Source organism: Calonectris borealis, chromosome 2 (genome assembly GCF_964195595.1).
Source record: "Calonectris borealis chromosome 2, bCalBor7.hap1.2, whole genome shotgun sequence".
In the NCBI taxonomy this organism is placed as follows: domain Eukaryota; kingdom Metazoa; phylum Chordata; class Aves; order Procellariiformes; family Procellariidae; genus Calonectris; species Calonectris borealis.
Genome location: NC_134313.1, coordinates 102,287,813 through 102,315,595, shown reverse-complemented (window position 1 = coordinate 102,315,595; position 27,783 = coordinate 102,287,813). Strand labels below are relative to the sequence as shown.

At 41.5% G+C, this 27,783-nt stretch overlaps 1 protein-coding gene across 3 annotated transcripts in view; it reads left to right on the top strand.

The window, feature by feature from the left end:
- The window catches only part of MBOAT1 (membrane bound glycerophospholipid O-acyltransferase 1), a 57,511-nt gene that overhangs the window by 17,026 nt on the left and 12,702 nt on the right, over positions 1–27,783 (top strand). For 2 of the 3 annotated variants that reach the window (XM_075142809.1, XM_075142811.1), the window contains exons 2-8: positions 6,495–6,640; positions 7,180–7,257; positions 10,969–11,064; positions 20,503–20,558; positions 22,745–22,799; positions 25,573–25,756; positions 27,383–27,575. In XM_075142809.1, the coding sequence (XP_074998910.1) occupies positions 6,495–6,640; positions 7,180–7,257; positions 10,969–11,064; positions 20,503–20,558; positions 22,745–22,799; positions 25,573–25,756; positions 27,383–27,575 (808 nt within the window). The remainder of the gene's footprint in view (positions 1–6,494; positions 6,641–7,179; positions 7,258–10,968; positions 11,065–20,502; positions 20,559–22,744; positions 22,800–25,572; positions 25,757–27,382; positions 27,576–27,783) is intronic. The other variant, XM_075142810.1, reaches the window with a different exon arrangement.

Below are 27,783 nucleotides of genomic sequence, written 5' to 3'. Positions count from 1 at the left end.
CATTAGTAGATAGCAGCAAATACAGAGTATCTTGACCATGGGCTACAACTTCAACTTTATACTGAGCCACCATGGGAGGCCTCTGTTTGTACACTCTCTTTTGTTCAGCAGATGAAATGCAGATTTAAAGCCTTATTCTCCATTTGGCTGGTAAGCACAAGGCCTGGATTAAAAGTGGAGGTATCTTCTGCAATATCTATAATCTGAGGACAGTCTGCATCATCTGCTGCACGTTGAAGTGGGCATGGAACTGGATGCTAGCTGGGAGTATCCTGACAAGTGTGCCGTAACACATTTGAACCTCTGTCTGTGAACGTGTATGAATGTGCAACATGCCTGTTTTTTGTCCAAAGGTTGTGTGCTGTGGAGGACACATCAGCACCTTGTCATCCAACAAGTGACAAGTTAGCAGTATGATTTCTCATAGTGATTTTCACAGTGAATGAATTATAGCATTAATAGGAATTTTGCTTACAGAGGACTGTCTGGTTTGGGTAATGGACTTAATTGCCATTTGGAGTTTGGAGAGAACTGTGTGGTCAATATGCTACATCCTCCTAGATTTTTGGAAAGCGAGATCAATTTTTCTGGGAGGAAAAAACTAGTAAAGGAAGAGCAAAGTATTTTTGTGGTGAAAACGGAATGCAGGATTTTTCTTCCTGGTAGTTAACTATAAGGAAAATGTTAAAAGCACTAAAATAACAGACTACATGCTTAATCTTATTTATTATCTCTTCCTAGACTGTGATCTAGTAACCCTCAAATGTCTATTGCCACTTCTTTCAATAGGGAGATTTGCAGATGCAAGGCTTGTGGGGTGAGGGGAATTGAAACTTCCTGAAGTGGGTGATTAGTAGCCTACCCTGAACTACGGTGAGCGGTGACCAAGACTATTTGTGATGATTTGGTGGAAATGTATAAAGCCAGGTTTTGCCTCCTCTCGTATCTTCTGTTTCCCATCTCAAGAACTTCTAGCTAGGAAAAGCAAAAGTACTTTCCTTTTTCTCCTTGTAAGATTTTTGTGGATTTTTCAGTCATTTTCCAGTGCACCAAACAACGCATTTACCTGTCTCCTTTTGGAAATGCACTATGGCTCCATGACTTTCCTGTTAGAGGAATTTGACAAATTGCTACTTCTTTTTTTTAACCTCCATCATGGAGCTAGTTTGCCACCAGAACAAAAGGTGATAATTGTTCCCACTCAGTGTTATCAGCAATGGGCTCATGTCCTCCAAACGCTGAGATTTTGAGACACACGTATTTAATGCCAGGTATTTGGAACTTTTTTTGTGTGACTTGCCAATTGGCTGTTGCCCTTAAAAGTGCCCACCTGCAGGTGGTTAATGGGACCCAATAAAAGATAGGGCAAAAAAGTTTTATAGTTTTCCTCTGAGAATGGTTAGCAAGTTGAAGAGTTGCCTTTCCCATGCAATATGCCCTGTCTGTTGGAGGTGACTGAAAAGGTGACTCCAGGTCCCGCGGAGTTTGTGTTTTCCCTTCCTACAGTACCAGTCCAACATTTGCCAAGTCCGTTTCACCCTATTAAAAATGGGAGAAGGTGCAAAGGCTTGAGGCAGATGGAACTAACCTTTTGTGTACTTTGAGGGCTTTGATTTTAGCATGATAGTAAAGGGGATCTTGAAACCATTATGTTTGGTTATTCTTGTGCAAACATCATAGGTGCTTGGTCGGTTGGTTTGACCTGATTGCTAACTTTGTATAAAACTCAGTTTTGCAGTCTAAACATCACTTTGAGTTATTGCTACTAGAGAATGTGAATGGATAAAGAGAGGAACTGCATGTTGTGGTTTGGTTCCCCCCCTCCGCCTCGTTGTTCATACCTGGTGTTTACATGCTCTGGATCCATCTGGAGCTGTTCCAGATTTTCTCTCTCCAAAAGTGCAGATATCTTGTTTCTGCATTGCAAGGCTGTCTTCAGCTGGCTGTGACTCAGATACAAGTCTTCCAGATGTTGGTGCAGGATACTGTGATGAGGCTGCCTTTCTGTCTTCCAATGTTTAATCATGGAAAATGAAAGGAAGATAGTGTCTTGTTTTGGCAACATATCATGTACTCTGATTCCTGATTTTATTACATCTTACTCACTAGAGCATGGAAGAAAATTACTGTAAAAAGCAAAGGTGTTTCTTTTCTGCTAGCAAAGTTGAAACCAGATGTGAAAAAAATTTGATGGCAACACTGAACAGATGTGACTAGCTAAAAACATGGGTCAAATGACTTATAATAGTGGGTCAGAATGGGAAGGGTTAATTCTTGTATAATTTCTTTTCTATTTCCATGTTATTTTTGTGTGGACACCATTCATCAATGTTCAGAGGCCCTCAATTTACTGTTTACAAAATGTTTTTAGCAACAGTGGAAATAAACAAAAGGGAATAATATGAACCCTTTCCTCTTTGGGAAGGGAAAGGGAGGAAAGTGTGATTGTTACTTCACTTGTTTCTTAAAAACTTAGGGATCTGTTTACTTAGGTACCTTAAATATGTAGAGTGAAGAATAAAATTCATGTTAAATGGAGTGCAGTAAAGTCACTGTCAGATGAACTTTGTGTGTATGCATGTGAATGCTGCATGTGCTTAAAATGTTACATATAAATAACTAAATAGAGGTGGTAGTCATATGACAAGCTACCATATCCCCCTACTACTCTGTGGAGAACAGACCGGATCTGGTCTGGTACCAAGTTAGTGCTCAGTTTTAAATACAGAGTTCAGCCTGCCAGGCAGAACAAATTTTTCAGCACTTGGAAAGGAGCTCCCCAGTTTTACTGGTGTCTTGACATTACGTTCCCCAAACGCAAGAAACAACCAACTTCCCTCCCTCTCTTTGTGACAGGTTATAGTTAAGAAAAGATTTGTCCTGGTTTATCCACACTTTCAGTTTGGCTCAGGTAAACTCAGAAGGGATTGATCTGCAGAAGTATTCTGCAATTCCTTAGCACCTCTGAAAGTCAGTCTTGCAGTTAGCTATGATGCTAGACCTTGCAGTGAGCTCTGCATAGCTAAGTTGGATCTTCAGACTGAACCCCACAGGAATCAGAGGTCATCTTGGTGCATTCAGATTTCAAGTGCAGGCTTATAGGTGGACAGATACAAGAAGTCATCAATGCGCTCGCCCATTTCTTCCATTCTCAGCATTATCTTTTCAGTCAGAGCTTGACTGATTCTCCAGTACTGTTCCACAACGTTTTAGTTGGACGTTTTAGTCCAACAGGTACCAAATACCTCATGGATGACAGAAAGGTTTTATCAGTAATTGTTGTATTTACCTGGCTTTCTTGTTCATTGGTATCGCTCTCCCAACCCCTCTGCTGATGAATCCTTTAAAACCAATCATGTTGTTTGTAATGTGTACGTGTTACTGTAAATACACACAAAAACCCTTGAAAGCCTTAATGGTAGACAAAGAAAAACAAATGCAGCCTGTTGTGTTTAGGGGCAGTGCTGTCTGTTAGAAAAACATGGCCATGGGGGAAAGGAACCTGGAAAGCTGCCGAAGAGCTGTGGTGGTTGCAGTTCAGAAGGGAGGGCAAAGGCAAAGGCATGAATGTTCCCAGCCAGTGAGTGAAAATCTTCTCTTTCTGCATTTCAGACTGCATTTTTTTTGTATCTGGGAGTCGATCTCCCAAGCAATGCATTGGGTGCAGCCTTCTCACTTCCCTTATGCTATTGTGGTAGGTCACATAATGTTCAAATGACACTCAGGAATCCTGATGTGTGTTTGTGCCTCTTCAACACCCTCACTGTCATTTACGGATCCTGAAAAGTAAGGTTAATCTTTAGGTTTTTGAATCATATCTGTAACTTTTAATGGTGTGTTGTAGCCATTCCGCTGCAAGGTACTTTCTAGCTTAATTCAGTACAAAAAGTGTAAATGAAAACTACTGTTCTGCAATTATTGCTTGCTGAGTACATTGGGTCTGTGGTGTTTGGCTGCTCTACAGAAACCACCCTTATAAATTGAAAGCCGATTGAAACATAAGGCTAGTGTGTACTTTTGCTTTTATCCTGGTACAAGGATTTACCCCAACTCCTGCAAAAGCAGCACAGAGAAGAAATTGTCTTGGTTAATTTGCACAACAAAATGAAGATGTGATAGTGGAACGGTTGGTGTACTCATGCTAACTTTAATCCAAGTAGCACAGGTAACACATGCTCAGAGGAACTGATAGTATAGGCGAGCAACAGCATATGTACGCAAGGGTGCTGTGCTGCTGTGTACTGTATGTTAGCTTGTGATGAAGCCTCTGCTGCTTGCTTTCTGCTGCTGCTGTGGTTACCTGCCTTAGGTGTGTCTGCCATGGGATCTTGCACTTGCATTTTGCTGTACGTGTGAACCTCTGAAGTTGCAGCATCTTTAACATCTCAGACTGAACATACAAGAACTGGATGAAAGTAAAAAGCAAACGCTTGCTTATCTTGATGGTTTTTACTGGTGTAAAGCTTCCATGATTGACGCTGCACAGAAGGGGGTATTGTCTTTTAAACAATCAGCCACATCAGGTTTCTTGGAGTCTCTGCACTTTCCTTCTTTATACTGAATCAGAGGGGCTCTGCATGCCACAAAGTTGAGCTCCACTGGATGTACTAGTATGACCCTAAGTGGGAGCAGGCCGAGGTGGGATTAAGGTTCACTGAATTGTCGTTGATGAATTGGCATCCATCAGTCTTGGAAACTTGCTTAGAAAGGATGTGATCAGAGCAACCCTGTAGGATATGTCCTCTCTTCAGCCATTTCTGCGGTACCTCTGGCTGTGGAAGGAGGGGAGGGGAGGAGTTAGTGTTTTGAGTGTCACTGTATTGTAATAAACCAGATGGGAGTTTGGGATTTGTACTACAGTATCTGGATTTTGTGAGACCAATGCAATTTTTTTTCTCCCACTTTTAAAATCTTGCACAGAAAATAAGAATTGTCTTATTTAAATAAAGCGTTAAGTATTGTCCTAATAAGACACTGCTAATTACTTGCTTTTGGGTGTTTGATACTGTCTGTTGTAAATGCTGGTTGCTTACATGAACAAGAAATAAATAGATGTAGTCTCTGCTCCAAAGAACTAAAATTCAGCATATCTAAATATTTAAATTATTGCATTATTCTATTGCTTGGCTGCCTGCATCGCTGAAATAAAGGAACACGAGCAATGTAGCCAACCAACCTTTAATAAAAGCATTTGATTGAACAGCACCATGTTGGACCTAGTCCACCAGAATAAAAGCAGTTTGGGGCTGTAGTGTCTTGTTAAACACATTGTAAATGGTTTTGACAAGAAGCCTGGTTGAATCCAACCACCTCTGGACAGCCGACGTGTCAGAGCATTTCCAAGTGAGATGTATCATCCTGTCCTGGACTGACAGCTTTGGATAATCCTCTAATCCAAGTGATTGCTTAAATGTTGCAGCCTATTTAGTTTTGCTCAGTCTAGGATGACTTGCTGCCAGAGAGCTCACGGTGAATTTTTTTTAATAAAAAAAGAACTGCAGCTGAATAAATGAATTTAATTCCAGCTGTCTAGGGTCCAGGCTGGACTTAGGGATGTCGTATCCTAATGCTGTTAGAGACAGCTCCTGAACTCTGTTGTTCCTCTGACTTCTGGGATTTTTGCTGAGGCTGTCAAAGAGAAGGTGACTTGAAGAAGGCAGTGTCGGTTTTGCTCTGAGGCCATTGAAGCTTTTGCTTGTCCTTGTGTCTGACAGGAGTAGCCTCTAGTCATGGAGTACTTGCCCTCCGCATATACCTGTCTTGTGCTCCCACTGCTATTGCTGCTGCCTTACAATGGGGCCAGACCGCATCCCGTGCTCTATAGAGACATGCAGTAGCCAAAGAACAGTAGAGAAGAGTTTTCCTTTAGCTGTCTGCGTGATGGTAGAGCAAAGTTGTTTGCAGTCTTGAACTGCAAAAAATTGGTAAGTGGAAAGGCCTGCTTGGAGGATGCTGTGGAGTAGAGGATTTCAGCTAACTAAGGCGGCTGTCCAGTTATTGCCTGTGAAACAGTGTCACATCAGGATTGTTGATTTTGCCGTTCTTTTGGGGTTTGTGGAGAAAGTCAGGCACCGGGGCTATGCTTCAGAGTCCCAGTCTGCGTTTCGGCCTCTACCTCCCACCAGCAGGACGGAGTTGGGGGTGACGTCCCCTGCGCCTGGGCTGGGCTGGTGTGCCAGCGCTGCTGGCAGCCGAGCAGAGCCCTGCCCTGGGGAGAGCCAGAGCCTGCCTGTACCTCGAGTAGCTGGAGCCTGCTCTTCCTTCTGTCTGAGTTTTTGGGTGGCTACATGCTTTTTTTAATCCCTTCTGTCGTTGGCCAAGGAAAGTTACTGCTTGGGCTCACAAGTGAGAATGCTAAGAAACAAAAGATTCATTGCTCTCACTTCCCCCCCCGCTTTTCCTGACTCCACTCTTTATTGTTCTGAGAATGGAAAGATTCCTTCCTCCCTCCTCCAAGAATCACAACCATTTTTTGTTTTGTTTGTCTTTTACAGATCAATTTTGTAGCCTGTCAACTGTTTGCACTTTTGGCTGCGTTTTGGTTTCGTATTTACTTGGGTCCCAGTCATGTCAGCTCTGCTGTTCGCCATGCGTTTGCCACCCTCTTTGGAATATACTTTGCTGTCTTCTGCTTTGGGTGGTGAGTATTTAGTCACCATGTAGACAAGGCTTGGGTAAAAATATTTTTAAACTTCATATCAGCTTTTCTGGATTACATCTTTTTAGTCTGAAGGCACTTCCTATGTTATCTTAAAAAAAAAAAAAAAAAAAAGAATTCCTAACTAGCATAACCATCCCAAACCCTCAAAGTAAAATGAACCATGAAAGTATTTGTAAGTGAAGTATTTAATCTGTGATGTTTGTTCTGGAAGTTAAAGCCACACCAGTGTGCTGTGAAGATACCTCTTTTGGAAAAGATGCATCTAGTTTGAATGTGCACTTTGAGCTAGGCTGCTCTTTCTCTGAATGAAACACATTGACAATACCTTGTCAGTAAGTATTAAACTATGTAGCATATTCAGGCTATAAAGATGTTATTGTGCTAATCCATGTTTACTGATACCCTGATATGACATCACATTTATGTCATTTGCATGGAAAAATATTCCCTCACTCTGAACTGCCAGCCCTTGCAGGTCACGTAGAAATTATCTAAATACTCACTTTGTTGTCTTCAAGGTATTCCATTCATCTTTTTGTCCTGGTGATGATGAACTATGGTATTATGAATATGGCAAGTATTCCCAACGTCCACAGGTGAGCTGATGTGGCTGCAAGTCTGGAGCTGCCCCTCTGACAACTTCTCTCCTTTCATAAAGAAGCATGACCTTTTTTTGGGACCACCTTCTCTTCTTTCCTGCTTTTCTATCCCAGTTACGTGCAGGAGCTTTGTTTGTTCAGTTACAGAAGCAGCTGTAATCTCCATTTGTGGTTTTTGCATTGATATATTGCATTTCCCTACGAAATTGCTGGCCTCAAAAGTTGGCTTTTGTAGGCTTAATAATTTATGCCCAAACTCTGGTTTCTTGAACATAATGAAGTCATATTCTCCTTGGTCTTGTGTCCTTGAGGATCACTTTTGATAATCCTTTTTAATGTGTTTTCCCCCTTGCTGTTTGGCCTTTAGGTATTTTCCACATATTCTTGAGTTAGGTAGTTCAAATAAGGTCACTGTGGCAGCTTAACTTAGCGATCCACAAAATGAAGTCTTGCATTTGGTACTGGGCTTTGAGCCTGAAAAAGTAGAAAGTACCAGAAATGTCATTGCTTTGAAGCAGAAGCTTACGGCATCATCATGAGGAGTTCTTGACCATGGGATCTTTCTTTTCCCTATACAAAAGTCTCAGAGGAAGGAAGATACCTAAGAGTCCTAAAGTGCTTTATCAAACAAGTGCCTTCCTGGCCAAAAGACAAAAAGCACTTTCATATGAAAATGAAAACTACATGGTAATTGTATCTGCTTCTTTCACTGAATAAGAGGAAGTTCATGTGGAAGAACTGCTCTGCTCAGTCACTGAGCCTTCTCGTGTGGGTGCCATACTCTCTGTTAGAGTTCGGCTCATGGGAGTTTTTAAAATTGTGCAGGTGGAGTCGTTTGCTTCCCGTCAATCTGCTCAAATAGGAATTTTTAGTTGTAAAACCGCTACTTTATAGCAGGCTAGAAGGATGAGCTGGTAGTTCTTCCCACTACTTTACTTTTGTGTTGGCCTCCCTAAGAGCATGTGGTTAATACTGTGGTTTGGTTTGGGTGTGTTGCAGGTGATTTCTGTCTCTGCGCTGCGTGGCTGTGTCTGTAGCTGCTGCTGAATGCTCACATGCACATCAGTCTGGGCCGGGGAGCGGAAACCCTTTCTTGGCTTGTCTTCAGGGCCAGGGCTGCCTGAGGATCTGATGCTCAGATAATCATCTCCCCGTCTTCTTTAGCTCTTCCTGAGGCAACCCCTTTCTAATGTCCAAATGGGAACCAGCATTTATGATTTCTCTAGGATTGTTTAGAAATGTGAACCATAAACAACAGGCCTGTCTGTAGCAGTCACTAGCATTTTGCACCAGCAATATAGGTATTAATCAAGGAAGTTTTTTCCACCCCCTCACAGAGTGCAAAACCCAGAAATCCAGAGGTAATTAATAATTTAAAAAAAAAAGTAATTGGACAATGTTTATGAAAGAAATGCCATCCAGAGACCAGAAGGAAAAGGTGCTAAAAATGTGTATTACTTGTCTCCAGGTCATTGTCCCTGCCTGTCACTTGGGGGAAATGCAGGAGTTACTGATCGTAGATCAGAGGAACCAAGTCCACAAAGGGAATCATCCAATACTTTCTTATGTCTTCCTGGACAAGTTGAGGTGGTGGTAGGGAAATGGGAACAGTTTCAACAAGAAACCCCCTCACTCTTACTGATTAGCCAATTACTCACAATGGGAAAAATAGCTGTATACCGGAACACAAATTAAGCCAGTTCATACAATGTCGCCCACTGCTGCAAGATAGTTATGTGTTGATTTGAGTCAATGTGAAATAGCAATCCAACATGCTGATAGACCTTAGGAGGGCTGGGAGGATTGGGTTAGGACTTTTCTAGTGTATTTCACTAGCCATAGCAGTGTGATTCATATCCACATTATTAATCTGGGCAGAATAACAAACTGCTTGAGAGTAAGCTTGAAAAATGCCAGTTCAAGGGCTGGACCTGTTCATACAGAGGGCCTGTGAGAGCACTGGATCCTTCATAGTGGGGCTCCAAGACTTGGCTTTTTTCCCCCCAAAACGCAAGTGGAAGTGAACAAATGAAATAAAGAAATTACATAGTTTAACCTGCATGCTCCTTTCCACGGTTATTTTCTGCTAGTTTGCTCTCTGGTGAGGCTAGCAGCCTTCAAGGCCTATAAACGGACAAACTAATCCAGCATCAGAAATGCTCCCAGCTGCAGCAGCAATTCAGTATCTCTCTCCCTGCTCACCCCCCTTTCAATCTAGGTGCTTTACGCTTAAGCATTGAGGCTTATTTTAGATGCTTCCTCCCATCTGTCACAGTTACATGTCTGAGCCGGGTGACTTGCCTTTGGAGAGATGCTTGCCGTTCTCCCTGGATGAGAGGGAGCCCAAAGACCTCACTGAGGCTGGACTGGATACCTGACTGAGATAAAATAAGATTAATTCTGCCCTGAATCTCCTGAAGAATCTGTCATGTTCCCTCAGCCTGCCTTTCATCCAGCTGTTTGCTGTGGGCCATGTGATCTGCAGGTTGCCTTACAATCCATCACTGTCATTCACACTGCAGTTTATTAGTCCCCAGGGAGGAAAAACTCATTTCTTTTAAAGCCAGCCATGATTTGACAAAGGCCTGGCTCATTTTCAGTCATCTGGTGACTGTTCCTCTTGTTTGATTTCACCTTTAGGTCCCCGCTGTAATCAATCCTCCCACGGGTCTGGGGGGACCCCACTTGGCAGTGTGTGCTACCAGCCTGCCTGACCTCCCATGGCTTAGCTCTGCTGGGTGTGCAGTCTCGTTCCTCTGTAGGTCTTTGCATCTTCTCCTCCACGTGGCTATCTTCTCCTGATGCAGGGGACACCAGTAGACCTGGTCCTGGCCTGTCCATGTGATGCAAGCCTTGCATTCTGGTATCCCAGCTCTCTGTTGCACTGTCTAGTTTGCTTCATTTGTCAGCCTTGTTTCCAAATATCCATCTGCTTCTTACCTCCCCAGTATCCTCTTTCTTGTTCGGGTAAATACAGGAAGAAGTCAGTTGTAGGAAAGGCTGCATCTGCCCCACCTAGATGCTGCAATGCCTCCAGTCCTCAGACCGTTCAACTCTTAAGATAGGAGGAGTCATGCTACTGTCCTGCGTAACATAATTTTGCGGTCATCTTGAAAAACAGAGAGTGAATTTGTCAAGCTTCACTTAAGGAATGCTTCTTCTGGAAGGGGGCATCTTTCAGCATTTAGAGCTGAAAAGATTAGGCTATGTGTCATTATCTGCCTTTATACAAAATCAGAAGAGAAAATATCTTGAAGTTGAAATATGTTAGTTTCTGGTAGATCTGAGGAGTTGTACATATAAGTAAAGAACATTTACAGATAAAAGAGGCAATGGATAACTTCAGCGATGCACATACAGTATCATCTGGTTTCAAATACTTGAGTCAGACAGAAATTTCAAAATAATGTGTGAAGGTGGGAACTCTGAAATTAAATTCCCAACTTGAAGTCATCCTGTTTTTTCTTTTCTTTTTTCCCACCCCCAGTGTGAGGAGACACCTCCGTAATGTTTTAGCTGGGTACACAAAACCATCAGTCCTCTTTGAAAATTTCTGCCAGATCTTGTAACATAGCTTCAGACTTGTTAACAACCTAATTTGCAAAAATCAAACTCTACTGCTAAACAAGCCCAAACCCAATTTTAGTGATTCTAGTTCTTGTTGGTATTTGTGTTGGTAACTATGTGTTCTGTATGTTATGTTTTTAGGTACTCCTTTGTCGTAGCTATGGGATACCTCACGTTGTGCCACATAAGCCGAATATACATATTTCATTATGGTATTCTCACTACAGATTTTTCCGGGTGAGTGAGTCTGCAAGCTGGATCCTGTGTCAATTAGTATTAGTTAAATTTAATACATTTTAAGAATAATTTTTATGTTATCTGGGGAGTGCCTGCGATTTTGTTTCCCTTAAGCTTTTTCTAAGACTTTTTTTTTTTTAAAGGAAGGAATAAACACGGTGTGATTTTTGCATTGACTCATTGTTTCTGCTGTTTTCTTGCTAGGCACTATCTAGTTAGGAAGGTAGAGCTTGGTTAGCTAGACTTCCACCTAGAGCAGCCTGGGAGGGTAAGTCTGCACAGTCCTCGCTGGAGCTGGAGGAGCGCTTATAGCCCTGGTGAGCAGCGCGGCTGGTGCCCTGGTCCCTGGTGGTCTGCCCTGAGAGGTGGCGTGGGCTGCTCTCCTCCCACTTTCCTAGGCACAGCTGTCGGCTCTGGGTCTTCCCTGTTCTGATTTATTGTGTTTCCCACCCCAGGCACTCCAGCAGGCGGGAGGGGAGGGCTTGGGCAGAGGGCGAGTGGCAGGGGGAGCTGGGAGGTGGGTGGGCAGGTGCGTAACCCGGGCAGAGAGACACGAGATCAGCTTCTGCTCTCGGCGCCGGTCTTACGGGTTCTCTCATGGGGGCAGGTTGTGGCTGCTGTTTAAATAGCACAACTTTTTATATGCCATGCATTTCTGTGGAACAGTGTTCATATACACTGTAGTCTCTATGTGATTTCACTGAAGCAGTAGAGGATGCTTTGCAAAAATATAGACAGCTAACACTGTACATTTTGTTTATGAGAGGAAAGTATACTTTTGCGTGATTTAAAAAGTGTGCTAATCCGTATTCCACTTGTTTAATTGAATGTCTTGAATACAGAGTAATTAGTAACATACTATGAAAAACCTCTCTAAACTGGCATAGTAAATTACAGATGCCTCTTCCAAGCCTCTGTCTTCTTGCAGGCAACTGGAGTTTTTTGCTCTCTGTGTGCATGTGTGTCTGTGAGGTGGTAGTGGGTTGAAGCATTTAATTAAATTGTGGGGGGGGAGTTCTGAGATTTATTACAGGAGGAGGCAGAAATGGTAACTCATACATTTAGAGAAATTTAGTTCTGTAATTTTTTCTGCGGTTCTTTTAATACACAAAAGCATGTCCTGAAAGAGCATGACATACCAAGAAGCCTATAAATGGGATTGGAATGCTATAGCTCTGTGTGTGTATGAGACAGAGAGAGAAATACAAGAGAGCATGTTTTTCTGAATAGTGCGTTCAGAAATGCACTGTGAAGCATATTAGCTGTCCCTCTCTGAAGAAATTTAATAAAGATACAGCTGAGAGTGGGGGTGGAAGAGGAGGAATGGTGGTTGTTTATACTATAGACTAGGTAATGTTTTCTTCTCTCTTGATGAAAAGGGAGCTACTCTTATGGAATGATGAGCTTGAGGATAATAATGGTACTGAAAGAATAATACCTGAACTTACTCTGTTATTTGTTTTTGTCCTGATGCTTCAAGATATAAACCAAATCCTAAACTTCAGTCAAACATAAAATGGCAAAGTGGTAAACAACTGGAAAATGTAGTATGGATATGAACTACATCTTCATGGTATATTGTACTAAGAATAAATAAAAATATTGTAGTGGTATTAATAAAAATTTGCAATCCAAAGTGCTCAAACCCAGGTCAGCCTCATAAATCTGTCTTAAAACCTGTTTTCCTCAGCTGTAAATTAATATGTGCCCACTGAGGCTTTATGCACGTACCTAAACAGATGTGATGACCCAGAGAGACAAAATATACTCCCTGACCACAGTTTTACCATGTATGAGCAGCAACTGAACCTCCTCTTGCTTGTTCTCCCATGTTTGATGGTTCCACATCTGTTGCATTTGGTAGTAGGGAAGCATTCAAACAGGCTCCTGGCTGGAAGGATGGCCTTAAAGTTCTCCCTCAGGACTTCAGAAACAACAGAGAGAGAATCCGTGGAGCGACGCCCATCTCCCTCCAGCCTCCCACCCTTTTGGGCGAATGTGGCTGGTGACATACACTGAGAAGGCAAAACACAGGATTTAAGGGAATCTTTAAGAGGGAACAAAAACCCTGTCATCTGCTGACTTGTATTTGAGGTCTCAGTATCTCGTAAGTCTCTGGTGATATCTGATTGCAAGGAGGAAGTTTTAATCCACCTCAAATAGGCACGTAGCCAGTTCTAGTGCCATCAGCTTTCCAATGTCGGTTCCCTAAAGTGACAAGCCAGATATTAAACGAGTGTTTCCGAGTGTCGGTGGCATACCTTGTTTGCTCTCTTGACCTGCTTTGTGCACTCAACAGTTTGCATGCATAACCCTTTGGATGTGTGCTTGCAAATGTATTTTTTTGGTTCTTTAGTAATAGTTGGTTGTGAGTCCCCCCCCCCTTTTGAGAACACAGCTTGTAAAATGCAGGTAGAGATGAACGGAGAACAAGGTAACTTTTGAGTCATGTCTTAAGTAAACTGGAAAATCAAACTATGACTCACCACTTCAAGGTTAAGAAGTAAGGAAACTTCTTCTCTACTGATGACTAGTTAATTTGTCTAACTCATGCAAAGGGTAGGTTTGGTCACTGACTCCCACAATCAAAAGAGTACTCAAGCTGCTTGCAGCAATTTCTTGATTTAAGTGTGTTTCATGTATTGCATAGTACTTAGGTGAAAAGTGCATTTTTTTTAAACTATGTGCCAGGTTTTAATGAAAACCAGTTCCAGTTTGCTACACCCTAATTTTAATTACTTTTTTTAAAATGTATATATATTTTTTCCAAGTTCTTTCACTTATATTATTTCACAAAGATGTGGTGACGTAATTTAGGAATTTTCTGCTGACTGCTTTCTCAAAGAAAACTATTCATTTTTGAACACTAATTGTAAAATGACTGAATGCTGTGCTCCCCTCTTAATTCAAATCAGTCTTTGAGAGAAACATGCATATTTTATTTTGCTTGGTTTGCCATGGCGTTTATACATTGTACCTAGAAATACTAAATCCTAACTCTTTCTCTCTCTTTTTCTCTCTCTTATTTCTTCTTCTTTATGCTAAGAGGATTATGCTGGTAAGTTGCCTGGTTTCTATACAACTTTATAAAAATGGTAATACTAACATACAGTTTGGGTTTTTTTCTTTGTATCACAGGCTCAGACCGAATATAGTAATATTATAGCTTTAGAGAGAAATTAGTTTAAAATAAATCAAGGGATCTCGATTGGGATTTTTGGAAACTAGTAATAGATATGGTTTCAATCTAGCAAGCTACATGAACAAATGCCATATGCATATGATCATTTGGACAGAATTCAGAGGAGCTTCTCATCCATACGAAGTTGTTTCTGCTTTAATCCTTTGCTTGACCCTAGCGCTTTTTGGTTTCCTCTTTGAATTCTTGCAATGTCTGAGCAAAATTTCCTGATATTGCATCTCATTTGGTGAGTGTCAGGGAACGATGTGCACATGTGAGTTTCCTGGTGCCATTCCTTACAGAAAAGAAAGTCAGTTTGTGACAGTTACCCCACACACTGGCATTGCTTTCAATCTTCTGTTGGTATTAGAGAGACCAGAGCTGAATTAACAGGGAGACTCGAGTAGTTTCCTCCTTACAGATGTCAAATCTGTATCTCTTACGTGAGTGTTTTGGTGGACGTCACTCTCCAGAAGGAAGGGACATCTTTATGTGTTCGCTCTATCCCAAATGCAGAACAGCATCAGCATTCTCAGCAAACCGCTTAGAAAGGGATGGTCATTGAAAGAGCCCTCTCGAAAAGCCATGTAAGCAGATACTTCAGTAACAAGTGTCACTTCAGGCACTGAATTTTTGTCGGGTGGTTAGTGCTTTGTTGCTGTTTTTTCCTCTCTCAGTGGCTTAGTGTCAACCACAAAAGAAAGGAACAAAGGTACAACAGCCACTTTTTACAAAGGAAATACATTTGCTGATGGAAACAAACATAGATGTACTCCGTTACCATGTTGAAACACCATGCAGAAATACTAACTGGTCCTGCGAGTTCAGTTGGTTATTTTTATTTTCTTGTTTTTTAAATGTATGAAGTGCAATGCGTTGCCTGCCTGTTCCAGCCGCTCTGGGTAACTTGGGTCGGCAGCAAGTCCCCCGAGGCAGTGCAGCAGCACACGTGCAGGGGGAGCAAGGGGAGGTCAGTCGGTTTTCCGTGGCCGCTCGCTGCTTGGCTGCTCTGCCGGCGTTTGTCTGCTTGAAACGGCACTGAGATCACTTACCGTTGGTTACACAGAAGCCCTGCAAGAGCTGCAATACGGGAATTAGCCAAAATTCAAGCAGGCAGTCGGTACTAGGGAGCTCCACATATCTAGTGCATCCTGGGACACTTCTCCAGAAGTAAATACTCTTTTAAGTGAAATGCTTCTATCATGAAGGCGTAAGAAATATTCTTTGGGACCTTGCAGCAGAAAAGCATGAAGCAAATTGGAAGTTGCTTTGGCGGCGCGAGCGTGTTTAGTGAAATATTTTTCCTCTGTGTGCTTCAGCACTTCTTCATTTTGCTGCCGAAAGCAGAAGTAAGAGCCCGTTGCCAGTGAAGCCGTTGTGGCGTCTCTGGCTCGGCGATCCCCTCGGCAGCACGGTTAATGTCGTAGCAGAGTGTGACTGTGTGAACTTCTCGTCATGGCTTCAGGGCTAAAGAGATAAACCTGAAATAAATGTTTGCTGTTTTGGAGCCTTGTCTGCAATGAGCCTTTTGACTCCACCTCCTCTGTTAGTGAAATCAGGTCAGTGGAAACTATTTCTAGTGAGCGTGTGCCAGATTCCTGCATGGGATTACCTAAGGTCAGGCAGACTCCGCTTGGTAAACGTCTTTTCTCTCATCAGCATTGAAGCTTGCTCAGTGCAGAAGCCAGCCTGTGATACGGGGAGGATCCCCACAGCAGGCTACGACCGATGCTGACATCTTTAGTTCCACTGGCCTGTGCTTCTGGGCAAAGTTGTTATGTTGGGGCAAGCCGTGTTTAAAAATGACATTAACTGGTATGTTTTCATTTAGAAAGTTTAATTAGGGGGGTAAAACCCTCTGTTGAGCGTTCTCTGTAAACTGTTACATCTTTAAAGGTCTTGTGTTATTTTTTCAAGGCATCTAATGTTAAGGTAAAGACAGTTTTGCTGGTTTTTTTTTTAGTTGTTGAAATTCCCTATTTCATACTGACTCCCTGGGGCAATTTCTTGATGATTTTTTTTTTTTAAAAATTAAAAGTTGGCCACTATGGTTTGTGTGTAGGAGGTACAATGCAGCTACAACCTGAGATTAAACTCTTAGCTAATATATAAAACATAGGGGGGGTCGGGAAATCACACCACAGATAAATCTAGTTCTGTGCTTCTGTGCTAGTTTGTAACTGTAGTGGTTGTAGAGGATATAGAATCATAGCACTTAGCGTGTAGCTGCAAAGCGATTGGAAGGTGTTCAAATATGGTTGAGTTCAAGCCATTTAGGCTTCTTAAATATATGTTTTATTTCCAATGTCCTGTTTCTAGGGGTAGATCTTCGTGCTTCATCTGTAAATGCAAGTATAGTAGGTCGATTTTCTTTTTAAATTCAACCTAATAATTTGCCCCACTCGCAATAACCTGTGCATCTCTGAAAATTTGGGAGAAAGAAAGATTATTGGAAGTTTTACAGCTTTGTTAACTCCCCTTCTTGTTTGTAGCACTTCAAGCTTTTTCCAGAATAGTCTAAAGTTTAAAATATTATCAGAATATAGTCAGAAAACAGTTGACTATATGTGATATGATGCTGTATTTTACATATTAACTTGCTCAGTGTTTTATTGCTGTTTAAAATTAGAGGTTATGTGAAAGGCTGAACAGAAATGACAATTCAATACTCTGGTATTGCCCAGTTTTAATAACCAAAACTCACATGTGTATTTAGGAAATGATGATATTTTTTCCCCTAAATTAAATGTATTTTTCTTACCTGGTGTTTAATATTGATTCAGGACTTGTGTCCTCATGCATTGCTCTGCAAATATGGGGGAAAGGACTGTTTTTCATTCTGAAGAAACAAAACCAGTCTTAGATTTGCTCTATGTGTGTGTTTGTGATGAGGAGAGATTGGTGCCCCAGGGAGGAGTGGGACAGGTGTGAGTGTGCAGAAGGTGGGGGGCCCCCACACCCCAAAGGGGTGCCAGAAGATGACAGAGCTCCAGCACTGCTATTGCTTTTGTGCTCCGCCCTTTCCTGCAGCGAAGGCGTGGTCCCCCGGTGAGATCGAGTCAGTGGGGGAATGGTAGATGGGTGAGGGAGGAGGAAGATGCTCCCTGTTCACCTGAAACCTTGCTTACCCTTTGTGTGAAGCATTTAATGATATCTGATACTGATCTTGTGAAAGATTTAGAGGGTGTCATCCCATTGCCACTGTACAGCCGGTTTCCACCTTCCCAAGTAGGGTATAGAACAGGTATGTAGACGTGCAATGCGATGATGGCAGGAGAGAGAAGTGAAGGTATTTCAGATGCACTTTGTGGGTCTCCCTCCCACCCAAGGTGTCAGCAGCGTCACTTTTGTGCTCGCTTGTCTCCTCTGGAGCTGGGATTTGAGGGAGGTAGACCGTCTGTCTTTTCTGATTAAAGTGCAGGCTGACTTGTTCTGCGGGGTTACAATGAGGCACTGAATTCCTAATATAGATGAAGAGAACCTCTCTCTTCTCTGTGTTTATACGTTGTATGATTTGAGCGCAGGCTGCACTTCTGCGTCTCTCGGTTATCAGCACATCAGGATTGTTTGCATTTTGGTTCTCTGTGGCTTACGGTGGGGGGCCCAATTTTCTAAGACAAGTGTCTAAATTTAGGCACTTAAAGGCATACGGTTTTGGCTCTGAGCCTGAGGTTTAAAGTTACCCACTTTAATACTGGCATAAAGGGCTTGCCATAAGAAACATATGCAACGAATTGAACCAATTTGAAACAAGTGTTAGTGTTCACCCATAAAGCTAAAAGGTCAAGCACTGACAAAATAAAAATCTGTGTTTATTGCAGTAGAACTGCTGGTTCACTGACAGCCTCTGTCTCTCTTAAGGATTAAAAAAATCTTTTTCTATACTTAAAGGATTGGGATTTATGTACCTTTGAAAGCAAAGCTAGATTTTGTGAATGGAAAAATCTACTTTGAGAAATAGGATGTTGAAGATAATGGTGAAAACAGCTTATAAAAAATTTTTCTTGAAAGATGAATTGGAATAAAAATTAGAATGACCATTTCACAGTATTGGAATTGTCTGGAAGGTGAAAAGTCATTGTTGAATTCGTCCATTCCTTAGCTGAAATCAGTGGTCTAGGTGACCCAAGGAGAGCTGCTGTACAAACCCGTGTGTTACGGTTGTATTCCAGATCTGTGTATATTTAAACTTGTTCTGGATTTTATATGCAAGCTTTTTTACTGACATTTCAAGTAGAGACTGCTGAAATGATGAAAATATTTTCTGATTAAGAAATTGGCTGATATTGCATGTTCTCTCTTTTTGGGTAGAAAATGCAAATTACTCTACCAATGCAGAATTACATGTGGACTCTTGAAAAAGATCAGCCATATTTAGTATTAAAAAAAAAAGACCACTTACAATGAAAGAATGTCTTTTTCCAGTATTCTTGTGTTTACCATGCTCAGCATATTAATTATATTGAAAATCAGTTTGATTTATCATAGTGCGATAATCAGATTGCAAACAGTTTATCTTAGCCATTGGGTTTACTTTTGATTGTAACCACCTCAAAACCTCTTGAAAATCTCTGCAGAATGTGAATATTTGACTGTTATTTTAGACAAAGATATCATTGAATATAATTTTCACTTTTTTTTTTCCTTACCTTGAGAAATCGGTTGGGAAAATACAATGCTCGAACTAAAAAAAAGCCCTCAGCTTTTTTGCTTTCATTGAATTCCAGAAAATATATTACAATATTTAAAATGAATAGCCATAATATTTGGAGTAATCATCTATGTCTCTTTAAAAAGTTCCATATACCAGTCAAACTCTGTAAATAGCATGTACACAAACTCAGGTTTTAATTTCCATGTTGAAGACAACATTTGTGTTCAAGCAGAAACCTCTGTACAGTGTACATTGATAATTTATCACCAAATCGAGAAACAATCCATTGTATTAATCCTCAGCGAAGACAAATCTCTTCTGTGGAACTGGTTTTACATATAATCATCACAATTAATGCTTTTAAAATAATGATGTGTCCTCATCACCCATTACAACCTCCTGGCTATTGCGGTTGTGAAGGTCTCGTGGGTGGTGTGAGATCTGGGCACCCTGTGCTGGTGTCCGCAGTGGCAGAGAGATGGGAAGAGGCAGTGTTAGCAGGTCCTCGTCCCGTGCTTTGCTTGCCATGGGTCCTTCCAGATTACAGGTGTTCAGTGCTGGGTTTTGTGTTTAGGGCTCCACAGCCCTTAGAAGCTGTATATGGACCACAGTTAGCCCTAGAGCCTCTGCCTATGAGGGACTGGTTAGGTGTCCCCATGGTTTTCCTCCCATCTTTCTTCTTACATACCTCTGAATGCTCCTGGCTTTGTCCTTTACCTTCATGGGGACCAGCTCCTGATGCCACCAAGCCGAGTTTTGCCTTTTTTCTATTCCTTAGCTTCAGCAGCTCACATGTGTCTACAGTGCTAAGAAGCTCTGTAAACCTGGGTATGGGAAGTATAAGCAGCCCCATGGAATGTAGTGGCTATTCCTACTTGTTTGGTTGGCCCCAAAGCTGCTGGGTTGCTGTAGCCTGTAAGCGTGGCTCAGGTACAGCTAGCTCATGTTTTTGAGAGGCTCCAGATCCCACATGCCCAAACTCTCCCAGTTGGATAGTACATCTTGGACAGGCTGTCCACAAGGCAGTTGCATGGCCAAGAAGCAAATGGGAAACTGCTGTGCTGACAGCTATTCTGGTATTAGCACGTAGTCCTAATTGGTAGAGCTATTCATGTGGGGAAATAAGCATGTGTATCTGCAGAGTCAACATTTTTTTTTGGGCACCGAAGAGACAGACAATAGGAGAATAGCAGTAAGAAGAGCCAGAGTTATGTTACAGCAGCATTCTTGTATTCTAGTTTGCATCGTATGGAGCTTGAATTTGGTCTTTGCCTGAAAGGAAGCCCAGTGATCTGCAGAAGCTGGTATTTCCTAGTGGTGCGATTTCTTCTGAATTACAATTTGTACTGCTGCAGGATGGGGAGACGTAAAATAAGGCTTTGCACGCACTTAGCAATTAAAAATTCCAGTGCAAGTTACTGTGGGGTTATTTTGAACCCCGGCAATTTTCTTATGCCTGAGTTCCTCCTTCAGTTTTAATTGGATGTTTTCTACTTGTTGCTAATACAGTTATGCCTTTTAAAGGGATAAAGGCATTCAGTAAGAAAGTTGAAAATAATTTGTATTACAAGACATGTAACTGTTGTTTCTGTCTTTGTTATAGTCCACTGATGATAATTACACAGAAGATCACAACACTTGCATGCCAGTTACATGATGGTAAGAAAAGGAATCTTTTCCCATGGCCTGAAGACAGCCTTTTTATTCCAGTGCAATTTGTGATTGAGTTATGGAGCGGATGAATGTAGTTCAGCAAGTTGCTCCAAATGAAGAAGAAGAAAAATGCTTTGTGGAGGGAAACGAGAAACTTCAAGTTTTGATCAGTTCTCTAGGATCAAACTGTCTTTGCAGTAACGAAGACAACTGTCTTCCCCCTTGGGGGCTCTGCTTCCTTGGGGCCCAATTTGGATTTTACTTGGTACCAGTGTCTGCTGTTTAGATGCTACAGTACATCTCCATTAAGCTCTCTGAAGCTGTTCTTGATTCTCAAAAATCAAGAGTTGTGTTTGATATGTAGGTTTGATACATGTTAATGTAGCAAAAACATGCTATCACTGACACATTCAGTGATAATATACTCCATGAGTTGCGAGAGATGGAATTCAATAGCTTTTTCCCAGTGCAGGGAGAAGCGCAGTTGCAAGCAAAATAACATTGTCTTCAGTCTTGTGCTGTGCTGTGACAAAGAGCACTATTATTTCCCAGTAAAATGCCTGTCTAGTACAGTGCAAAGGCTAGAAATGTCAATTGTCATCAGTACTGTTATTGCTCACGTCTACTGATGTTGCAGTGTGAATTTCTGATGGTCCAAGGCCCATTGCATTCTAAGCTGTGGGTGACTAAATAAGTAGCCTGCTATAAAGTTGTTATGATCTAGGATTTAGGTGATGGCCACACCACAGACTGCAGGGTCTGGCATTGTTCGCAAGCCAAGTTTACACATATGGGTCTAATGCTTTTAGCTGGCTATAATGGGTGCAGCTTGACGCTCGGCTAATTGACCTCGTCATTGACATTCACGTTGCTGGGGCTTCTCTGCTTCTGTTACTTAAGCTAGCCAGCTCAGGTATCGCTGCGTGCCGCGGTGCGCATCTAGAATATTGAAGGTAAACGAACAGACAGAAAGGAAAAGATAACAGCAGAGGCAGGAACATTTTAAGCAAACCAGAAATCCTACAGATTAATGGTGGTGGAAAAGGCTCATTACATTGTGAACGTCCGTATATGGAGCAGTTGATCAAATGGAGGCAGCTTGCAGTTCAAGCGTTAGTGACAAATGTCTATTTGTAAAAATTTAACGCAGCTGCCCATAAATGGAAACAGACAAACAAAATACCCAGCCCTTAAGTAATTAAGTGCTTAATTGTTTCCCTGAAACTCATGCCCTCCCAGTATTTACAAACTGAAATAGCGGAGAGAGAACGGAAATGAGCAGCTTATCAACAGTCTTTTTAGGAAATGGGTCTTGTTTGTGTGTGTATCACTAATTATGGCCAGTAGGTTTAGAACAGTAGTGTTAATTGATGCCAAGCCCCTGATCTTGTGAAGATGTATATATGCGTGCTCAGCATCAAGCGCTGTGACTCATCCCGCTGGTGAGTTGTTCTGCTGAAGCCAGTGGGATTCCTCGGAGTATGCGCAGCTAAATTGCAACGAGCAACATCTGTTTACGCACTGGCTATCATACAAGATTTTTCCATAGTTTTCCTGGGACAGCGAGTCGGTGCTCTACCTCTGGTCCCAAAGGTCTCGTGCACTCAACAGGAGATCACCCTTCCAGTCTGGACCTTGTACAATTCCAGATTATTACTGGAGTGTGTGCTTAGGCTTGCTCCAGCAAGGCAGCCAAGCTGCTCATTCACACCAGTGGAGCTTCTGTTTCCTGAGAGCCCGTTTCTCTTCCACTGCCCACTCCTCCTGCTGTGAAATGCTCCATTTCTCACCAAGGAGCCAGCGGGAGGCTTGTGCTTGAATGAGCCAGCAGCTTCTGGGAACAGAGGTTTTTCCAGCCCAGGACTGTTAGTAGGGGCTGCAGGGGGTCACTGCCAGTCGGTGGCATTGCGAGTTGCATTGTGTGTGTGAATACTATGGCTGCTCTTCTGAAAGTGTAGCAAGGGTGAGAAAGGGGGAGTGAGGTAAGAAACTGGGTAAAGAGGTAGGGTAGAACATGAATGTACTTGACCTAAAATTTAGGAATTGAGCCGTATTACAGCTGCCTGTGACAAAGAAATCTTGAAGCTTATGGCTTTAGAAAGTTATCTGTGGGATGCAAACATAAGGCTTTGGGGATAGCTTTCACTGTTTGGCTTTCAGAAAGATCTAATGTGACTTTTCTTTCTCTCTAGGAATAGGGCGACAAGCTGAGGAACTCACTGCTGAGCAAAATCGGCTTGCTGTAAAGTAAGAATTTAATTCCCCTAGTGATTTGTGTTTAATTTCATCAAAAGAAGTTTAGGGTTTGGGGTTTTTTTTGTTTTGGTTTTTTTTTCCTTTGCAATGTCAGGACCAACTTAGTGGCCTGGCCATGAAAATGTTCCCTGTTTCTTTCCAGTCCATGATAAGCCAAAAGTCCTACCTGTTTTTCAATTTGCTTGAGCAGTTTTGTTTTTGTAGTGCTGATGTCAGTGCCCTCCTTACACAAACATAGATTCTTTGCTATATTCCGTATTTCTTCAATCCAGGACTTCTGCCTTTATCACCCTGTGCCAGTCAGTAAAGCACTAAAGCACTTGGCAACATCTCATTGACTTAAATGTATACTCCACATGCAACAAAATTAGTCTTCGCTGAATCAACTCTTTTATATTCAGGCTAAGACTGTACTATATGGACTTTTTGGCTGTGTCTTCGTCCTGTCTATGATGTTATTTTTCCAAGTAGGATACTCCTCCTCTGTCAGCAAACCACTGCATAGTAAAAATCCATTTTGGTTTGACTCTGATACTTCAAGCACTACTTTTCTTTACTATAATTTTTGGACACTGAAATTTTATTTTTCCTATCTCCCTCCGTAATGTTAATACTCCTAGTCCTTCATGTTATGTGACTAATCTTCTCATTTTTCAGAGGGAGACAGCATGTCGATCATATGTTTGAGTGCCTTTTTTTTCTATTTTGTCTCTCAATACAAGTGCAGGATGCAGGTGATTTCTTTTTTTTTTTTTTTCCCCCTTAAGAAGAATTAGTGTTACAGAATTAGTCTTACAACCATAACTACTTTTCACCATGAAGCATTTGCTTAAGGCCAGGGAAATTATTTCCTTCATTTCCAAGGCAGAAGATTCAACCATCAGAAAATCTGCCCGTGAGCTTCTAAAAGTAAGAAGGGAGTAATTTCTTGAAAAGCAAAAATCCTGTAGGGAGACTCATATAACTTCTGCTGTGACCCATAGCTTTGTGTCTATTTTTAAAGCTCACAACATAATGTTTAAGAGCACTGGGCCCTTGTGACCATATGATTAATTTTAGTCAAATTCTCACCAAACAGGCTTTTTTTTCTTGTACAGTAGATGAGCTCATAATAGAAAAGTACATGCCAATAGCTCAAGTGTCGGTGGCAGACAAGTCATAACTGAAGAGTTTTAAATCCCCTTTGGTAATACAGCCTTTTGTCTTCCCTCCTGTTCTTGGTCTGTTTTTGTTTCTCACTCATCCTCTGTACATTCCTTCGTGCATTACTCATGTCTCCCCACCCACCCATATGCAGAATCTAAGTTGAAATTAATGACTTTATTTTTAATCTTACTGTGGAGCTCAGAAGCCCAAATCACGGACTCGATTTTGCAGAACAGAAAGATGAACCTTACCCCAAATTGTTTGCTGCATCTTTCTGTGAAATGCTTTCACCAGAGAACATATCATTCAGGCGTTAACATCTACAATAACCAGTAGGGGGAATGCAGAAAATCCTGGCTAAGCTAACTGTTTATTCAAACTAATTCCGCTTCAGAATAAAAGTAGGCAACAGCAAATGTTTAACTGTTGCTTAGTTTTTCTGCTAGAAATTTATGTTTTGGTCTGAAGGAATTTTACGTGGTTTTTGGTTTACGCATGTCCATCTATGTCTTGGACAGGAAAGCCTTCACACACGGTGCCCTAGTTTTTCTTCTCATCGGGGGACACCCTATTTACTTGGATGGTGACTGTTAGGACATTTGTGGAGAGCACTGTGTATCTCAGTGCAGAATATAGATGTTGGTGTTTTCAGCCACATAAATAAAGCAAGCCCAACGATTTACAAATTACACTAGCGGTGAGAGGCCTGTGCCTCTTTCTTTTCCATCCTACTGATCTGTAGCAAGCACAGTGGATCGTCTTTGTTTTACATCTCTAATGTAAAACCCCCTAAGGAACTTGCGGGATATGCACTTGCAAAATGGAAATAAAAAACACGATGGACTCTCTTTGACTTTCATCTTCAACTGTCTTTTGATTTATGTGTTTTTTTCCCCTTAGTTCCTTTTCCTGTTCATGATGCAATACAGGCAATTACTTCCTTTATTTGCACAGTAGGACAGAGTGCCTCTTCATTCTCTTCCTCTCACATCACACTTCCCATTTTTCAGAAGGCTGAACTGAAGGGTGGGTGAGAGCTCCTCTCAGGCCTGAGAGTCCTGGTCTTAAACGCTCCCTGCCCAGGGGTTTGCACAACAAGGCAAGGAACGGCATTGCACTGCTCCGTGAGACTTGCGTTACTCAGCTTGTGGTCTGCCAGCTCTTACCGGTCCCTGACATGCTGGACAGATGTCCAAAAACAATTAGCAGCTTCTCACTCCTGGTACTGCTGGCCTGTTTAAAATGCGCAAGTCAATTTGTTTGAGAGCGGGTATTTAAATTTATGACTGTTTTTAACTAAAATGTGTCTAGTAATAAGATTACAACTTTTCAAATCAGTAGCATTTGTTCACCTGTAGCTTAAGCACTTCCCCGTTACCCTTGTTCTGACTGCCATCTGCCAGACATCACCGGGATCTAAGAGAGGCTGTGCTTCATCTTCTCCAAAACAGATATAGTGAGCTTTCAGCTGGGGGAACGGTGGTAGCAGAGAGTTGGGGACTGAGGCAGACAGTAGAACAAAAAGCATTCGTGAAAGCCTTTGCTGTGTTTTACCTTGTTTTGTTGGGTTTTTTTGTTTGTTTGTTTTTGTTTTGTTGTGTGTGGATGATTTTCACAGGACAAGACCTTCTTTACTGGAGTATTTAAGCTATCTCCTCAATTTTATGAGCATCATAGCTGGGCCTTGCAGCAATTATAAGGATTATATAGCCTTCATTGAAGGGAGGCATGTGCACATGAAACTATTAGAAGTGAACTGGAAGCAGAAGGGTTATGACAGACTTCCTGATCCTTCGCCAACTGTAAGTTTTAAAATGACAAAGATTTATTGCAAAGGGCAGGAGAGTATAGCTTTGTACATGATTCTCATAATTAAAAACTAAGAGGAAAAACCATTTTTGGATTATCTTCCCAGTAAACATTACAGTGGCTTTTTTCTGTGAAGTGGCTGCTGTTTTTATCACAGGGTCAGGGGTGAAGGGGCTAGTGTCTTCCTCTTGAATTCCCCAAATGCATTTGGCTTGCAAAATGGGTCATTGGTTAATGGATGTCCTTTGTGCAGTGACGGGAATGCAGGTTCTGACAATGACGAGTTGCAGCTCAGCTCCAGACAGAAGAGGAAATGTCAGGGGAAAAAAAAAGTCAAATCTCACCGGTAGTGCAGGAGATGTTAGAAGTACATGCATCATGGCTAATCAGAAACTGTAGCCTGTCCAGGTGCTTTGCAAGAGAATCTCACACTTTAAGATGACTTGGAGGTCATTTTTCACATACAATTAACACGAAATTTTTTTTTTTAATATTACTTAAGACCTTATAAAATGACTTTCTTGTAAGGCAGGATAACATAGCATGAGAACCAGATTCCTCTCTCCTACCTTAAGGTGACACTGAATGTGTAGCTTTGTGAGTGTGTGCAGAATGTCTGCTCTGCAATTGGGTATGTGCCTATACATTCCTGATTCCTGTTGCATATGGTTGTATTTCTGCTGACTTCAGTGGTGTTATTTCTGATTTACATTGATCTGACTGAGGTCAGAATAAGGCCCGTATTGTGTTAGATGCAAGTCAGCAGAGAATATTAAAATTTGCATTGTAACTATTTAAAGATAATTGCACATTAATTTATTCCTGAATATGAAGAATACATAAAAAGAGTACTTGGGATCAAAAATGCATTGTTGTTTCAATAATATATTGCACTTTTATTAGTATTTTGAGAACGTGAGTCAATTTTTACATGGTACCCAAGTGCCAGATTTGCCTTTTTAATTATGACTGTATCGAGGAGAGCTTACTCCTGATGTGTGTTTGAAATCAGGCGTCTAACTACTGACATGATTGACAATAGTATTAGTATATAGAAAGCTAGGGAGCGGTAATAGAAAACAGTATGGCATACCCTATATCATGGGAAGGTATGCATGCTGTATAAGACGAACGGGTTTTGGACAAGTGATTTTTAGCAAGACCTCTGGATGGTAGCTGGGCAATAAGACCTACTATTGTACTGAATACCGATGGTTTTGGCTTCCAGGAGGAATCCAGTGTTTAGTTCCAGGAGATGACAGGCCATATAGGGAAGATTTCTCCTTTACATTGTAGGGTTTGGTTTTTTGTTTGTTTTCTTTCTCATTTTAGGACCTTCACTAACTGATGTAGGAGTCTTTTCTGAAGTTCATCACCAATTTTGACTTCTAATTGTCCTTTGTACCTATCTATAGGTAGTTCAGTAAAACAAATTAAACCAAAGCTTTGACTGTGGCCTTTTCTTTGTTGCCTCTTCTAAATTAATTATTATCAACTTTGTCACTGCTAACTTTATTGGTTCTTGAAGCGCATTGGTTTTGTATGTCATGAGTAGTGCCTTTTTTTTCCCTTAAGCAAATGTTTCTAATGAATGTTGCATTGTTGTTTGTGCTTTTTAGGGAGCAGTGATGTACAAGCTGTGTATCACACTAGTATCTCTCATTTTATTCTTGACACTTACCAAGAACTTTCCTATGGCATATATTATTGATAATGAATTTCTTGATAAAACACCCTTCTTGTCAAGACTTGGTTACCTGTATGTTGTAACACAGGCGGCAAAACCAAAGTATTACTTTGCATGGACGTTGGGTAAGTCTGGCTACGTCACTTATTTTTCTAGGTAGCGAATAAGTTCATAAATGGGGGAGGGGGTCTGAAACATTGGGGGGAAAAAAAAGAATTACTCCCTAGACCTGTAGTTCCCATGGGAGATGTACACGTGTTCCTGTAGGCACTGAACCCCACTGAAGTGGGGAGATGTCAAAAGTTTTCAAAAATGTGCATAAAATCTCTTCTA